Genomic DNA, 18,925 nt, shown 5'->3' on the forward strand with positions numbered 1-18,925 from the left:
GTATTGTAAGTACACTGATGTACAGCAGATCCACAGATGTGGGAAATGTATTGTTAGTACACTGATGTACAGCAGATCAACAGATGTGGGAAACACATTATAAGTACACCGATGTACAACAGATCAACAGATGTGGGAAATGTATTGAAAGTACACTGATGTACAGCTGATCAACAGATGTGGGAACCATATTGTAAGTACACTAATGTACAGCTGATCAACAGATGTGGGAAACGTTTTGTAAGTACAATGATGTATAGTAGATCAACTGATGTGAGAAACCATTGTAAGTACACTGATAAACATCAGATCAATTGATGTTAGAAACGCATTGTAAGTACACTGATGTACAACAGATCAACAGATGTGGGAAATGTATTGTAAGTACACTGATGTACAACATATCAAGTGATGTGAGAAACGCATCGTAAGTACACTGATGTACAATAGATCAACAGATGTGGGAAACATATTGGAAATACACAGATGTACAGCAGATCAACAGATATGGGAAACGTATTGTAAGCACACTGATGTACAGCAGATCAACAGATGTGGGAAACGTATTGTAAGTACAATGATGTATAGCAGATCAGCTGATGTGAGAAACGTATTGTAAGTACACTGATGTACAGCAGATCAACAGATGTGGGAAAAGCATTGTAAGTACACCCTTGTACAGCAGATCAACAGATGTGGGAAACGCATTGTAAGTACACTGATGTACAGCAGATCAACAGATGTGGGAAACATATTGTAAGTACACTAATGTACAGCAGATCAAAAGATGTGGGAAACGTATTGTAAGTACACTGATGTACTACAGATCAAAAGATGTGGGAAACATATTGTAAGTGTACTGATGTACTACAGATCAAAAGATGTGGGAAACGTATTGTAAGTTCACTGATGTACTTCAGATCAAAAGATGTGGTAAAAGTATTGTAAGTACACTGATGTACTACAGATCAAATGATGTGGGAAATGTATTGTAAGTACACTGATGTACAGCAGATCAACAGATGTGTGAAACGCACTGTTAGATTTATGAAATTTTACATGTACTCTCTTTGTTGTTGACATGTGTTTTTTAGCTCACCTGAGCACAACGTGCTCATGGTGAGCTTTTGTGATCGCTTTTTGTCCGTCGTGCGTCGTCCGTCGTCAACATTTTGCCTTTTGAACACTCTAGAGGCCACATTTATTGTCTGATCTTCATGAAATTTGGTCAGAACATTTGTCCTATTGATACCTGGACTGAGTTCGAAACTGGGCCATGCTGGGTCAAAAACTAGGTCACTAGGTCAAAAAAAAAGAAAAACCTTGTGAACACTGTAGAAGTCTTATTTGATGCCCAATCTTTATGTAACTTTGTCAAAATGTTTGTCTAAATGATATGTTGTTTGAGTTCAAAAATGGTTCTGGTCCATTGAAAAACATGGCCGACGGGGGGCGGGGCAGTATTCCTTATATGGCTATAGAGAAACCTTGTGAACACTCTAGAAGTCACAATTTGTGCCCAATCATCATGAAACTTGGTGAAAACATTGGTTTTATTGCTATCTCGGACGAGTTCGAAAATGGTCCAGATCGGTGAAAAAACATGGTTGCCAGTGGGCGGGGCATTTCTCTCAATATGTATATAGTGAAAACATGTGAACGCTCTAGAAGTCACATTTTTGGTCCAATCTTCATGAAATTTGGTCAGAACATTTATTTCCTGGATACGAGGGTTGAGTTTGATAATGGTTAGGTTCAGTAAAAAAACATGGCCACCAGGGGACAGGACAGTTTTGCTTATATGGCTATAGTTAAACCTTGTTAACACTCTAGGAGTCACATTTATAGTCCAATCTTCATGAAACTTGGTCTGAACATTTGTTTTTATGGTAGCTAGGCTGAGTTTGAAAATGGTTTGGTCTGTTGAAAAATATGGCCGCCAGGGGGCGGGGCAGCTTTGCTTATATGGCTATAGTGAAACCTTGTTAACACTCTAGAAGTAACATTTATAGCCCCATCTTCATGGAACTTGGTCCGAAGATTTGTTGTAGGTTACAATACACTAAATGATCGCTTCATGTAGGGCTGTACTCTCTAAAAAAATACCATAGTTCACAGGAAGGCATGTTGTACACTTTTTACCATTATTCGCGTGTTATCTTGCGGAGATAATGGTAGGGCATGAATAGGTGTTCACAACTGAATCCCTGAAATATGATACACTTGAAGACTAAAGTAAACCATTGCAGTAGAAAAGGTTACATTTCACTAAGAAACGGCCGAAAAAAAAAGTTGCAAAAACAGTCGATTTTGATTTGTGTCAAGTTCTTTCTTGCTTTGTACATGACATATCTTTTTTATTGCATAAATCGATTCCGCTTAGAATGGCCTTTAAGAAAAGGTATGGTTATGGGGGTCTCTATGTGCAAAATGTTGCATTTATTTTCGCTCAAAGTTGTCGCTTTTGCATTAAATTATATAGGGAAACTATTTGGTGTATTATGACCTAAACGCAAAACCAGGCATAGTCACAAAGGAGCTGTATTTACAGAAAATCATCATTTTTTTAGTGGGATATGACGCGTTTTGGCAAATTTTACGGAATAAATGCGTTTGTTTTACGAATTTAAGGAGTATCGTGAGTTTTTAAGAAAAAAATACGTTTTCAGAGGAAAATGAGAAAAAAAACGTCAAAAAACTCGTCTTGAGCATCTCAAATCGCAACAATTTGTGCTGAAAGAGCTCATGAACACGTTTTAATAGTTGTTTACTTCTTTTTCTACATAGCTTGTAACAATATTCCAGTATTTTGACCGATTGTAATTATTTAGGGTAATCGTTTTGCGCCTGAACGCCCGTTATAAATCAAAGCTCCGAACGCGAAAGCCACATGGCTTATCAGGCGTTAAAATAAAAAGCATTTTCAAGCATTTCTACGTGAAAGATCGGTCTGAAAATTGGCATGCACAGTGAAAATAGGTTTATAAGTATCGAGAAGTGCTTATTTTTCGCGATGTTAACAGTAAACGTTGTCTTATAGGTTACAATACACTAAATGATCGCTTCATGTAGGGCTGTACTCTCTAAAAAAATACCATAGTTCACAGGAAGGCATGTTGTACACTTTTTACCATTATTCGCGTGTTATCTTGCGGAGATAATGGTAGGGCATGAATAGGTGTTCACAACTGAATCCCTGAAATATGATACACTTGAAGACTAAAGTAAACCATTGCAGTAGAAAAGGTTACATTTCACTAAGAAACGGCCGAAAAAAAAAGTTGCAAAAACAGTCGATTTTGATTTGTGTCAAGTTCTTTCTTGCTTTGTACATGACATATCTTTTTTATTGCATAAATCGATTCCGCTTAGAATGGCCTTTAAGAAAAGGTATGGTTATGGGGGTCTCTATGTGCAAAATGTTGCATTTATTTTCGCTCAAAGTTGTCGCTTTTGCATTGAATTATATAGGGAAACTATTTGGTGTATTATGACCTAAATGTATTGATAGCTTGGCTGAGTTCGAAAATGGTTACGGTTTGTTGAAAAACATGGCCGCCAGGGTAGCAGCAGTTTTCATAATATGACTATATTAAAACCATGTTAACACTCTAGTTGTAATTCGGAATCCGATGTTGGTGCACAATGATGATGATGATGATGATGATGATGATGATGATGATGATGATGATGATGATGATGATGATGATGATGATGATGATTATGATGATTATGATGATACTGGTAATGGATTCAGAAACATTAATGTCAAACCCAAATATCTAATTATAATTATTGCATTACTCAAATTAATTATTGCCATTACTTATGATTGTTATCTATATCTTTGCAGAAATTTAACATAGTGGTAAAACCAATAAAACAACAAGAAGTGTTACATATGAATCTTATTTGACTTTTCATTCACTTATCCTTGGCTACTCTCTACAAAACTCATTTATACCTGTGCCTGCATTGTTGCCAGGCAGTAATTGTGTAACACTCCTGGAAATAGACCCCCATTAACTTGTCACTTTCATCAAAGACCTTTGTGTTGATGTCAGATGGAAACCATTCATAAGATACATAAGACATTACAACTTGAAATGTTTTACCCCTACAATTTTCAGTTAGTTTGTGTCTGATTATGAAAGATTTGTGATTTTAGCAGGTTTTATTGTTGTTTCAATTGGAAATATCAATGCAAGGTGAGTACTAAAATTGTTCCAGTTGTTTAAAAACACTTTGTCAAAATGTGAACAATTTTGTAGTAAAAAAACAACAAATTATCACATCTGTTAACAAGCACAAACAACTGTTTGAAGAAAAGTTGATTTGCATTTGTTTTTGCAAAAATAATATATTAATGCTACAGAATTACAAATAGTTTGATAGTTGTTTTGATATGATACGTTTTCAAATGTCTTGTGTGTGTTTACTTCTATATTTGCACACATTTATAACTATAAGAAAGATCAAGTGATGTTTTGTACTATAAAAGAAGATCAGTATTGAATTTCTTGTAGCTGTACATATTCTCATACTCATTTACTTTTTTATAACTGACTTTGATATATGAAAACTTTTCAACATATTTTATTTAATTATGCAAAAACTATTTTATAAAAACACAATCTCTTGAACAAATACGGTTATTTTCAGTATCTAAAAGTGTTCTTGCTAAACAGATTGTAAACAGTCATCCCCTAAAAGATGCTGAGATGCTTATCTCGTGATCTCAAATTTGGACAACAAATTGTTGAAAAATGTACTTCCATTTTCTTTTGCTGATGCTCATTGTTAAATTACTGTCCTCATATTACTTTTATCCAAAATAATTTAAGTTTTGTCGCAACGGGTAACAAATGTCTATTTAATTTTTTTTAAATACACACACACAAAACTATTGATAAGGCATATATGTATATATCTGCCGAAACAGCAAACCTCTTCTTTTCACAAAACAACGTTAACAACCCTTGTTTCCTGGATACGACAGTTGAGTTCAAAAATGGTTTTGATCCATTTAGTAACATGACCGCCGGGGGGGGGGGGGGCCTGAAAAAGCCTGTGAACACTCTAAAAGTCACATTTTTTGGCGAATCATCATGAAACTTGGTCAAAACATTGATTTTATTGATATGTCGGATGAGTTTGAAAATGGTCGTGATCAGTAGAAAACATTGCCGCCAGGGGATGGGGCAGTTTTCTCTATATGTTTGTAAGAAGCATTTTCCTTATATATATATATTTTTTTAATCTGGGTATTAAAAACATGGCTGCCAGGGTGGGTGGGGTAATTTTCTATATAGGCCTATTGTGAATACTTTGGAACACCTTATTTTTAAAGTCAGTCTTGTCATACTAATAATTTGAAAAATTTGGTGAAGAGTTTTAATCTTTGTTTCTTTCCATCTAAGTCTCTCAGGTGAGTGACCCAGGCCCCTTTGGGGCCTCTTGTTGGGTAACTAGGTCAAAGGTCACTGTGACATGTAATATGTATTCTTTCTACAGATGCATCTCAGATGAGTTCTTCTCACCACTTCACTTTCTTCCTTTTCTTCTGACAAGCTTTCATTTATTCAAAACTGCACCCACAGCCGAGTGTTGGCACCCGCTCTGCGGTTCTCTTGTTGTATTTTTATTCAACATTTTCTCAGTAATGCTTGATTCATGGAAGGATGTGTATTTATAAACTCTGAAATGTAGATTCTCAAAATTACAATTAAGATTAAAACAATTGTACGTAAATTAAAAAATTCTATGAATTCTGTTGAAATTAGACAATCAATCAATACCGAAAAAAAATTGGTCTTGATTGGGTGTCTATATTTAGGTATTGTCCAGATTTAGGCACTTGGAAAGTAAGGCAAAGAAAACAAAAAGACTGCATTAACAATGATTACTGTTTTATACGTTTAACTGTGTCACTGTCTGAGCCAATTAATAGTCGTAATATCTCACAGTAGTATATTTGTTTGTTTACAGGACATTAACTGGGGAATTGAGATGAAGCAGGCAGCATTCAAAGCGTTTGCAGCTCTCGGGGCCAATGAGGAGAGCATTCGAAAACAGGTGGGTCTGAAAATAAATTTTGTGTAATAGATATGGTGTCCACTTAGCAACTAGGAGGACACGGGTACAATCACCACTGTGGGAGCGTTTTTTTAGATCTCTCCTAAAAACACCAAGTACTAGTTCTAGGCCCAGGAAACACACTCGAGAGCATTTCAAATAAGTAGTAAGTTCTACAAATGCAATCAAGCTAAAATAAATAGGTTTAAACTAAAATAAATGTCCCATTGATGCAATGGTTTGCACATTTATTGTTTTATCCGAAGTCCCAAGGGTTAAGAAGCAAACCATCATTTCTTATTTTGAACATCAATTAAATATTAAATGTAATGTAAAGCCTTTATTGATGGTAATAATGTTGTTGCTAATAACAATGTATTTGATATGCCCAATCTGCGAAAATACAGAACTTCTCGAAATTGTTGTTTAATTGATGATGATGTTCTTGGAAATCATGATGATGGTAATGATGATGAATGATGATGCATTTACATAGGTTGTGGTTGTTTACAAAAATGATGCTTTTGCTATGTGCATATTTGATGCTTTTGGTATTTAAACATGTGATGCTATTGGCATTTATCCATTAGATTGTTTTTGTGTTTACACATGAGGCACTATTGGCATTTAGACACGTGGAACTACTGGTTTGAAACATGTGATGCTTTTAATGAGCGATGCTATTGATGTATACTGATGTAATTTTACTACTTTTAACACATGTTTTTTTTATTGGTTTTAATATTAGTGATGATAAATGAATGTGTACATGCGATGCTGTTGGTAATAACACATTTTATGCTTCTGGTATTTGCAAGTGGGATGCTATTGATATTTAAAATATTGTGTATTGCTTTTTGTATTTACACATGAGCATGAGATGCTATTAACACATGTTATTACAGTTGGTGTTAATACAGTTGGTGTTAATACAGTTGGTGTTATTACAGTTGGTGTTAATACAGTTGGTGTTAAGACAGTTGGTGCAATTGATATTATTTATATTTATTTTATTTACACATGAGATGATAATGGAGTTTACATATGAGATGCTATTTGTGTTTACACCTGGCATGCTATTGGTGTTTACACATGTGATGCTATTGGTGTTTGCATACATGATGCTATTGGTGTTTACATACATGATGCTATTGGTGTTAACACATATGAGGCTATTGGTGTAAACACATGGGATGCTACTGGTGTTTACACATGGGATGCTATTGGTGTTTACACATGGGATGCTATTGGTGTTTACACATGAGACGCTATTGGTGTTTACACATGGACTGCTATTGGTGTTTACACATGGGATGCTATTGATGTTTACACGTATGAGGCTATTGGTGTAAACACACGGGATGCTATTGGTGTTTACACATGGAATGCTGTTTGTGTAAACACATGGGATGCTATTGGTGTTTACACATGAGATGCTATTGGTGTTTACACATGGAATGCTATTGGTGTTTACACATGGAATGCCAATGGTGTTTACACATGAGATGCTATTGGTGTTAACACATGGAATGCTATTGGTGTTTACACATGGAATGCTATTGGTATTTACACATGGAATGCTATTGGTGTTTACACATGAGATGCTATTGGTGTTAAGACAGTTGGTGCAATTGGTATTTATTTATATATTTTTTTATCTACACATGAGATGCTATTGGTGTTTACATATGTGATGCTATTGGTGTTTACACATATGAGGCTATTGGTGTTTACACATGGGATGCTATTGGTGTTTACACATGAGATGCTATTTGTGTAAACACATGTACTGGTAATGCTATTGGTGTTCACATACATGATGCTATTGGTGTTTACATACATAATGCTATTGGTGTTAACACAAGAGTTTATTTTGGTGTTTATATATGTCATCCTATAGCTATTTACACATTTGATGCTATTGGCATTTACACAGTTGATGTCATTAGTATTTACACATAATATAGTATTGGTATTTTACACATGTGATTCTATTGATATTTACAAAAAGGATGCTACTGGTATTTACATATTGGATGCTACTGGTATTCAAACTTTTGATGATATAAGCATTTTCACATGAAATACTATTGGTATTTACATGTGGATTGCAATATGTACACATGATATGCTATTGGTATTCACTCGTGAGATGCTATTGGTATTTACACATGAGATGCTAGTTGTTTTAAGACAGGTGATATTGATATTATTTATTTATATTAATCGTTATGTTCACATTAGATGATTGGTATTAATGCATGTAATGCTATAGTTGTTCACACATGGGATGCTATAGTTGCTCACACATGGGATGCTATTTTGATTTCCACAGGTGATAGAGACAGAGCATCTAATGGAGTATGTGGTGGTGGGGTTAAACAGTGGCAACATGAAGGTGGCTGCTGCTGCCATTCGCTGCCTGCACAGTCTGTCCCGCTCTGTTCAGTTGCTGCGTACCACAATACAGGACCATGGCGTCTGGAAACCACTGATGAAGGTGAGGAAATGTTTGCAATTCAAAAGGATACACTTTCGTGATAAAAATGTTTTTTTGTGATTTTCTGCACTTGTTTGGACTAACAACGTAGCATATTTGGTTCGTCTGAGCATTCTAAATAACTATTACGGACAATAAATTGAAACTGATTATTCATTTATCCCACTTTTACAGCGAATTCTGTTGATTAAAGCCCCATTGATTAAATATCATCTATAATCAATGGCAGGCAATGACGTCAATATTTCGACGAAATGATGTCATAAAATCCAGCAAAATTATCCAGTCAAACTAATTTTTTTTAAATAAAAAGGTTTACAAAATAAAAAGTGGGATAAATAGAATAATAGATTCGTGTTGATTATAGATCAGGTTTATCATGCGAGTAATAGAAAACAAAAAGCACGAGCCTTTACCTATTATTCTCTATTTCTCCTTCTTATTGTTAGTATCCAAATCTGCAGACATGAGGATGTAACTTTTTCAATAAATTTCTTAGAGATATTTTATCTTTTTCTAACGCTGATACAAGAAAATACCTACCTTAAAATATAAGTAAGACAGCATTTCTCATACACGGCTTTACTTTTTATCCACCTATAAATTAATTAATAAAATCCCATGAAAATAAAAAGTGCCCTATCTGGCAGTGAATTTTGCCCTTATTAATTCCAGTCTTGAGATGACTTTTATTGCAAATTTCAGATAATCCAAGAGGGTCCTGAAGAATTGCTTCCGGTTGCATCTTCCACCCTATGTAACTTGCTTCTGGAGTTCTCCCCCAGCAAAGAGGTGGGTAGCTGGGTCATACAAAAATGCGATTTGTGCCCTATGTGGCTAGCATTTCTACTCTGTCTGTTAATGAGACTTAGAGACCCTGAGGGACTTTGTTGCAGACAGGGTACCTCCGACCAGACTGCACTTATGCGCAGGCTGGTTTGGAGATACACTGCCCGCCCCGGGTGTAAGACCCATTTTTGCAAGATGTGGTTCTTGGTACAGTTTTTCATGTTCTTGCAGAGTTTGTTATATTCAATGAACTTCTCATTTGATATCTTAACATTAGCATTAAAGTCATCATTTGTCTTAAGCATTGGATTCCATGTTTGCATTGAAATTCTGCTTAGTGATAACTAGTATTTATTTTATGCTTTCCGGTGGTTTATAGAGAAATATCAGTGAATTAAAACTGATAATTTCACTGTTTCAAACAGTGAAAATTATCAGTGAAAATTATCAATAATTTTCACTGTTTACTGTGAAATGACGTCATTTTTTGACGAAATGACGTCATTATCCCAGCGAAATTCTTTAGTAAACTCTTTAACAATGTATATAAACTGTGAAAAAAGGCATAAAATAAAAAGAAACTTTGTTTGATTCGGTGGATTATCGATTTTAATTCACTCGTGATCATAGAAAAAATATATTTTCTATGATCATTCGTGTATTAAAATCGATAATCCACCGAATCCAACTAATATCCTCTATATTTTAATGATAATCTACTATTCACTTTCATTTGATCAAATTATTAATATGTAGGTTTTTTAATATCATTTGACGCGACAATTCCATTCCTGTGCATTTTCTTTTTATAATATTTTTCTTTCAATTTCTGTTTTGTTTTGTATATTGATGATTTTGCCATACAAGGAAAACTTTGCACCATACTCTCTTATTCAAAGCTATATTTGTTTATATCAAAGCAATAAAATTTATTAAAACAGATTTTCTAGATCGACAATTTTTTGCAGTAAATTGTGGACGAATATTTAACTTTAATGCAAAGTTCAGTAATGCACAAGTTTTTTTTACCATTTTTAAGATCAACGATGAGTGCCATTATGGACAAAAATGATTTGTAATTGCAGTTGTTCCCTTTTTATGCACGCAAAATGAGTGACTGTTTACTTATATAATTCAGTCATTCTTCTTATGTGATTACCTATATCTCTATTAAAAACTTTGTATACAATCATTTGTATAAAAACAAAACAGGTTGTATAACAAGAATGCCCAAGGCAAACGTCGCCCAAACAACAACAGTTTTAATCCGATCATCAAGGAACTTAGTGATATTGTTTGTGGGCACGATACATCAAGCAAGTTCAATAACAAGCATCATGGCTTGAAGAACTACTGAATTATGGCCCTTGAATAACCTTGTCTTCTCTCTGACTAAAAAAGTTTAAATCTTTGCGTCATGAAACTTGTTGACGATTTTTATGGGCATATAATCTCGGCAAAGTATAATAAACAGCTAGATTGCACAATACACTTTTGAATAATTGCCCTTCAAATTGAACTTGTTTGCCCTTTAGCTCAGCTATTTTTCATCATCATCACACTTGGTCAAACTGTTTATGGGCTTAAAATCTTGATAAATCTGAAATTTGCTAAATTCAATTGCCAGCTCTCTTACTCAAATAGTTTTATTCATTTAATTGTATTATTTATTATATAAATATATATTAAATATTTATTATTTAATCATCAAAGTAGATCTATAAAATCCAGACCTTTAAACAGGCATATTTTGTGACTAGTTGGCAATCTTGTTTGTTTTTTTCATGTTTGAATCTGAAAAAGGTATGACGCTTCTTCAGATTTTGTAAATGGTGCTTTCCCATGTATCCTCTGGTTTCTATGTTTACAGTGCATTTTGGACTGTGGAGCTATTTCTGTCCTGGTAAACTTGGCAGCACGACCTGAACCCAATCTTAGGCTTAATGGCATCTGGGGATTAATGGTAAGTTTAATGAGATTGATGGTTACAGCATCTGGGAATTGATGGTAAGTTTGATTTGATTAATGGGATTGCTGGTAATGCCATCTGGATATTGATGGTAAGTGTAATGAGAGTGAAGGTAGGTTTGATGGGATTAATGGTAGGTTTGATGGGATTGATGGTTGGTTTGATGGTAAGTTTGATGGGATTGGTTGTAGGTTTAATGGGTCTGAAGATTGATGGAAATTTTGATGGGATTGATTGTAAGTTTGATGGGATATATAGTAAGTTTGATGGGATTGATGGTAAGTCGTATGGAATTGATGGTGAGTTTGATAGAATTGATGGTGAGTTTGATAGGATTGATGGTGAGTTTGATAGTTTTGATGGTATTTTGATGGGATTGATGGTAAGTTTGATGTAATTGATGGTACATTTGATGGGATTGATGGTAAGTTTGTTGGGATTTATTGTAAGTTTGATGGGTTGATGATAAAATTGCGTAAATGTGATATCTTTGGGCGTTTCCAAATGGAAAATTGCATGTCTTGACTATGAAACCCCCAATTTAAATGAAGATAATTATATCAACTTGTAAACATTTAAAATCCTTGTTGCAATTAGCACAATACTAACCTTAGGGAATATGTGTCAGAATGAGATATGAGCACTGAGTCTAAATGATTTAATGTTGAACATAAACACTACAATTGAGTTTCAAAATGTTAATAGTCATTGTGTGTTTTGCTAGATGGTCAAGCCTAGAAATGATTAGTTTCTGGTAAGTTTAAGTTTTATGAGATTGATGGTTACAGCATCTGGGAATTGATGGTAAGTTTGATTTGATTAATGTGATTGCTGGTAATGTCATCTGGATATTGATGGTAAGTGTAATGAGAGTGAAGGTTTGTTTGATGGGATTAATGGTAGGTTTGATGGGATTGATGGTTGGTTTGATGGTAAGTTTGATGGGATTGGTTGTAGGTTTAATGGGTCTGAAGATTGATGGAAATTTTGATGGGATTGATTGTAAGTTTGATGGGATATATAGTAAGTTTGATGGGATTGATGGTAAGTCTAATGGAATTGATGGTGAGTTTGATAGAATTGATGGTGAGTTTGATAGGATTGATGGTGAGTTTGATAGTTTTGATGGTATTTTGATGGGATTGATGGTAAGTTTGATGTAATTGATGGTACATTTGATGGGATTGATGGTAAGTTTGTTGGGATTTATTGTAAGTTTGATGGGTTGATGATAAAATTGCGAAATTGTGATATCTTTGGGCGTTTCCAAATGGAAAATTGCATGTCTTGACTATGAAACCCCCAATTTAAATGAAGATAATTATATCAACTTGTAAACATTTAAAATCCTTGTTGCAATTAGCACAATACTAACCTTAGGGAATATGTGTCAGAATGAGATATGAGCACTGAGTCTAAATGATTTAATGTTGAACATAAACACTACAATTGAGTTTTAAAATGTTAATAGTCATTGTGTGTTTTGCTAGATGGTCAAGCCTAAAAATGATTAGTTTCATTAATTGTTTGGATTAATTTGTTAAACGTGTTTGTTGTTTTCCACAGTTATATATGTACTCATCCCTTTATCTATTAAGGTAATAGTAATGTCATTAATATGGATTTTCTAAAAGATGCCAGGTACTGGTTATTTCCAGGAAACAAACTATATGCCCAAAGCTTTTGATGAAGTTGAGATAAAATAAATAGGTGTGAACTTATATTTATGTAGAGGCAGGATCAAGTCTATATAATAACTCGTTTATTACATATTTGTATCATAATGAAGTCTTCACATTCCCTGATGTCAAAATAACTGTGCAGTGATATGAACACAGGCTGTCAAGCGGTCATACTTTTTCCTACTTTTTCCTACTATTTCCTACTTTTTCATAAGGATCCTACTTTTTCCTATTTTTTTACCAAATCTTCCTACTATTCCTACTTTTTCATTTTCAATGGAGATTTTTTTTTTTTAAGTTTATTTAGTAAACTTGCAGGATGAATGAATCTATGGCATGACTGTATCCCTGTTAATGTGCATTCATCTAGATGAGACCTGACAACCCATGCTGACTGTCTGCTAGCACCTCTTCAGGAGCATAAATATTTATTTCTTATGTAACTTTTAAAATTATTGTTAAATTATTAAAAAAAAGTTTTTTTTTGAAGTAACAATAGTGCCTTGTTTACTTCCTTAGCATTTGTACACTGCAGACTTCACTACCTTACACAGTTCCCAGTGATGCAAGAGTTGAGGGAACCCATTGTTTATTCCAGTTTTATTTTGTTTCCATTGACAACAATTTGACCAAACCTTATGCATGTTTACATGATATTGCTGTTTGGAATGTAGAGATATAGAGATACATGTATTGTATGAGTGGTTATGTAATATGGAATTTATTACACAAGTTATTGGAAAAAAGATAAAACTGATGCTTTGCCGAGTTTTCATCATTTACAAATATAATGTAATAAATTCTGTATTACATTACAACGGATATGATGTTCTATTGATATCATAGGTACATCATGTTTAGTAATTAAAGATAAATGCACAGAGCCTAAATGCCCTGATACATTTTTATGCTCCCGGTAGGGTGGCATATTGCAGTTGTACTGTCAGTCCGTTTGTCTGTCTGTCTGTGTGTGTGTGTCCGTCCGAAAACTTTAATATGGGCCATAACTTTTGAAATATTGAAGATGGCAGCTTGATATTTGGCATGCATGTGTATCTCATGAAGCTGCACATTTTGAGTGGTGAAAGGTGAAGGTCATCCTTCAAGGTCAAAAGTTAAAAAATACAATCCAAGGGAAGTAATAAGCTTTAAAAGGGAGATAATTTCTAAACCTGCCAAATGATATATTGAAATTTTATTTCCAAGCTGCGCAATAGTGGGCATTGTGTTTCGGACAAACACAATTCTTGTCTAATGATGCCATAGCTAGTGAGGTAACTTCAAGGTGTTAAAGCGAAGTATTAAAATTATTAAACGGCATAATTACAATCCCGCAAAGTCATCAATAATGTAAAAGCCATTATTTGAAACTGGAATAAACAATGTAGTGCAACTGTTTCATTGCCCAATCAATGCTGTCATAAAAGATGTCAGGTGATAAGGTCCTATCTCCAGTTGCATAATCTGCTCTGCAATGACCAGTCATTTTGAATGTAACTTAAGTCATTATAACTGCACCCTATTGTCAATTTAAAGGTTTCACAATGTAGCTGTAGCAGAGCATTTACACTGCTTTATATACTAGTATTAATCTTGAACAACAAGTTGGTGTATCACTAAATAAATTTGGTCTTCTGCTTAAGGATATAACATGCACAATATATTACCATTTTTATATCATACACAGAAGACCTCTAACCACTTATATGATGATACACCAAAATGAACAGCATCTAATTACATGTATACTTCTTTATCAGGGTAGCTTTGCTTGAAACTTAATTATCATAGATACACTATAAGTGCTAAAATTCCTAGTGGGAAAACAAAGTTTAACCCTTCATGGATGGAGAAGTTGGACAACAGTGGAAAAACACTGGGATCATGGTGCAAGAGAGATACCGGCAATGAGTTTGCAAGATATTGTACTGTCTGAATGAAGTCCATCTTGTAGTAATTCTGGTGCTAATCAACTTATAAGTCATGCAGATGGATAAAAACACAAGGAAAACATGAAATACATGCATGATAATTCACAAAAGCTTTTGTTTGGAAATGCCCAAAAGCCAAGCAGCTCTCAGGGTTGTGGGGATAAATCTATCTGTATGCAAGTACATCCATCACACAAGGAACAGGTACAAAAGGCTGAAATCTTCTGGGCCCTTAAGGTAGCTTCAAGTGGGTATCCATACAGAACATGTGATGGCACTCCTGCTCTGTTTCAAGCTATGTTTCCTGGACCTGTGTCTAAAAAATAAGTATTATGTATTCCTACTTTTGAGGGAAAAGTTCCTACTTTTTCCTACTTTTTTCCTACTTTTCTTGCAAAAGTAGTTCCTATTTTTTTCCTACTTTTTGAAAAAAGGTCACTTGACAGCCTGGAACAGGGTAAGTACAGTGATATGAACAGGGTAAGTAAGGTTGTTATTTTAAAGAAGGGCATTCCCATTGTTGTGTTGGACATGTATATAAAAATAAAACAAGTCTGTTTTTATACTCAATGAAACTTAACATTATTTTGAATTACAGCCATGGCAACTTGGTTTTAAAAAAACTGTGTCACAAAAAGATATGTAAACCATTCATGCATATTTATATTTACCAACTGCTTTCAGAATCTGACCTTTCAAGTTGAACAGAAGGTGAAAACAAAAGTGGTGGAATCCATTGGTACAGAACGCCTCTTCAGACTGTTATCCGACCCTGATGCTAACATTGTCATGAAGACGCTTGGTCTATTGCGCAATCTTCTGTCAAACAAATTGGTAAATTGTTAAGACTTTTAATGCCCCCGGTAGGGTGGCATATAGCAGTTGACCTGTCCGTCAGTCCGTCTGTCAGTCTGTGCGTCCGTCCGAAAAATTTAACATGGACCTTAACATTTGCAATATTAGCAACTTGATATTTGGCATGCATGTGTATCTCATGAAGCTGCACATTTTGAGTTGTGAAAGGTCAAGGTCATCCTTCAAGGTCAAAAGTCAAAAAATACAATCCAAGGGAAGTAATAAGCTTTAAAAGGGAGATAATTTCTAAACCTGCCAAATTATATATTGAACTTTTATTTCAAAGCGGCGCAATAGGGGGCATTGTGTTTCTGACAAACACATCTCTTGTTTACTCATCAAAAGGTGATCTCCCTTTGGGCGGCATAGGGTGTCCTGTGGCGTGCGTCTTCAACATTTAGATGGTTAATGCTCTAGAGGCCCCATTACAACCTTCTTTTTATGAGATTTTACTTTTATTAGGTTATTTAGTTAAGTTTAAACTTTTATATTTTAGCTATATTGCATTTAAAGAACTTACTTCCTATTCAAAACGCTCTCGTTTCCTGGGCCTAGAACCAGTACTTGGTGTCTTTGAGGGAGATCTAAAGAACGCTCCCACAATAGGGATCAAAATCGTGACCTCCTGACACCATATTCACTACAACACTGCCACCTGGATATTAATCAGAACAACTCTTCAGGATTTTATGTGACCTTGAAAGAATCCGTGTCACAAAGACGCTTGGTCTATTGTGCAATCTTATATCATAAAAACTTGTCAAATATTTAGACTTTTTACGAGACCTATCTTCATAGGTGTATTAATAAGCAATGAATATCGGTTACAAGCTTCTAGGGTTTCATGACATATCCCTGGCCACATAACTTGTGTTGTGAATGCTCATGAAATCCATTTTAGGGCTATTTGCCCCTAACATCTGATTCAAGAGGAGCAGTTGTCGGTTACTGACTTAAGTATGAGCACTTAGCAGTGGTAAACAGGTAAACCAGAAAAGTGTGAGCTGGTAAACTGCAATGACTAAAATGCTCTTGAAAACTCTGAAAAACATAACTAAACAAACAAAAATGTCTGATATCTGAATGTTTTATCTCTAAATTTAGTACAAACACAGTTCAAAAGATTTAGTTTTCATTTTCAGCATATTGACCATATAATGGGAATGTATGGTAACCAGATCATGCAGGCAGTTGTGTTCATTCTGGAGGGAGAGCATCCGATACAGGTGAAGGAACAGGTGAGTAATCCAGTACAGGTGAAGGAACAGGTGAGTAGATCCAATGCATGTGAAGGAACAGGTGAGTACCAATACATGTGAAGGAACAGGTGAGTGGATCAAATACAGGTGAAGGAACAGGTGAGTGGATCCAATATAGACGAAGGAACAGGTGAGTTGATCTAATACAAGTTAGTGAACTTGTGTGTGGATCAAATACAGGTGAGTGGATTCAATACAGGTGAAAGAACAGGCGAGTTGATCCAATACAGGTGCAGAAACAGGTGAAATGTCCAATACAGGTGAAGGAGTGGGTCCATTACAGGTGAGTGGATCCAAGACAGGTGAAGGAACAGATGAGTGTCAATACAGGTGAAGGAACAGGTGATAGGATCCAATACAAGATAAGGGACAGGTGTGTAGATCAAAAACAGGTGATTGGATCCAATACAGGTGAAGGAACAGGTGAGTGGATCCAATACAGGTGATTGGATCCAATACAGGTGAATGAATAGGTAGTGGATCCTATACAGGTTAAGAAACAGGTGAGAGGGAGTTAGATAAATAAAACTTATCAGTCTTGTAATGGGAGTACCTGACATGTGTCATAAGAAACCATCCTGAGCATTACACATAGGTGGATACTGGACTGCACTGTATTCAAGAAGTTAATACATATAGATACACGACAACAAATGGTTATTACAGACAAAAGCATTTGCATTTTTGTAATAGATTAACGCATTTATAAAAAGTTTGAAGATAAAAAAAAATTACATGGCAAATGTGAAATTGAATATTATGCCTGCACAATCTTTCATTTCGTATAAATGTATGGCCAGTTTACAATACATGACATGGTTTGTTGTTTTGTAGACACTGTGCATACTGGCAAATGTTGCGGACGGTGACAAAGCTAAAGATCTGATCATGGGGAATGAAGACATGCTAAAGAAGCTCATGAACTATATGGTAGGTACCTGCTACAGTAATACAGTGATTATGAGATTTGTAATTGTTTTATGTGGGTCTTGCTCTGCGAAATGGGGGTTAAATACATGTGCAAAAAGTGTAGTCCCAGATTAGCCTGTGCAGTCTGCACAGGCTTATCATGGATCGACACTTTCAGCTTTGCTTTCATTTTATGGAATTTCCATGGAAGACTCTTCTTGATGAATATCAAGTTAATGCGGAAAGTTTCATTCATGATTAGCCTGTGTGGATTGCACAGGCTAATCTGGGACAACACTTTACCCACATGCATTAAAAACCCTTAACATAAGTTAAATCATGTTTTGATAGTCATAAGATGATAAGATATGGCTCTTCTGTGTTAACCCTTTGCATGCTGGGAAATTTATCATCTGCTAAAATGTCGTCTGCTGAATTTCTAAAATTAGCATTTTCTTTTTTTTTTTCAAAGAATACTATCAGAATAGCAAACAGTTTGGATCCTGATGAGACGCCACGTTCTGTGGCGTCTCATCTGGATCCAAACTGTTTGCAAAGGCCTTCAAAATCCGGTTCCAGCGTTCAAAGGGTTAATTGATTAATACAATGCTCTCAGCCGAGTTTTAAAATGATTTGATAAATTTATATCCGTTAAACTAATTTGATGGACATTTCTGTGTAATTGATGGTTTTTGCTCTCTAAACTGATTTGATGGTCTTGTCAGTGTAAAGTGTTTTGATTTTCTTTGCTGTGTTCAGTGAATTGATGATGTCTGCTGTTGAAATGGACATTATGATCTTAAGTGCGTAAATTGATTTGATGGTCTTTGCTGTTTAAACTGACATAATGACCTTTTTGTGTATACTTACTTTATTTTCTCTTCGGCGTAAACGGATTTGATTTTTTCCCAGGAGTAATTTTATTTGATGGTCTTTGCTTTGTAAACTGATGTTTG

At 34.9% G+C, this 18,925-nt stretch overlaps 1 protein-coding gene across 1 annotated transcript in view; it reads left to right on the forward strand.

Moving 5' to 3' along the window:
• The window catches only part of LOC127847858 (armadillo repeat-containing protein 8-like), a 52,576-nt gene that overhangs the window by 24,583 nt on the left and 9,068 nt on the right, over positions 1-18,925 (forward strand). The window contains exons 10-16 of the mRNA XM_052380063.1: positions 5,989-6,075; positions 8,411-8,575; positions 9,281-9,367; positions 11,235-11,327; positions 15,631-15,780; positions 16,944-17,039; positions 17,895-17,990. Coding sequence (XP_052236023.1) covers positions 5,989-6,075; positions 8,411-8,575; positions 9,281-9,367; positions 11,235-11,327; positions 15,631-15,780; positions 16,944-17,039; positions 17,895-17,990 — 774 coding nt within the window. The remainder of the gene's footprint in view (positions 1-5,988; positions 6,076-8,410; positions 8,576-9,280; positions 9,368-11,234; positions 11,328-15,630; positions 15,781-16,943; positions 17,040-17,894; positions 17,991-18,925) is intronic.

This window comes from Dreissena polymorpha, chromosome 10, assembly GCF_020536995.1.
Source record: "Dreissena polymorpha isolate Duluth1 chromosome 10, UMN_Dpol_1.0, whole genome shotgun sequence".
NCBI lineage: Eukaryota > Metazoa > Mollusca > Bivalvia > Myida > Dreissenidae > Dreissena > Dreissena polymorpha.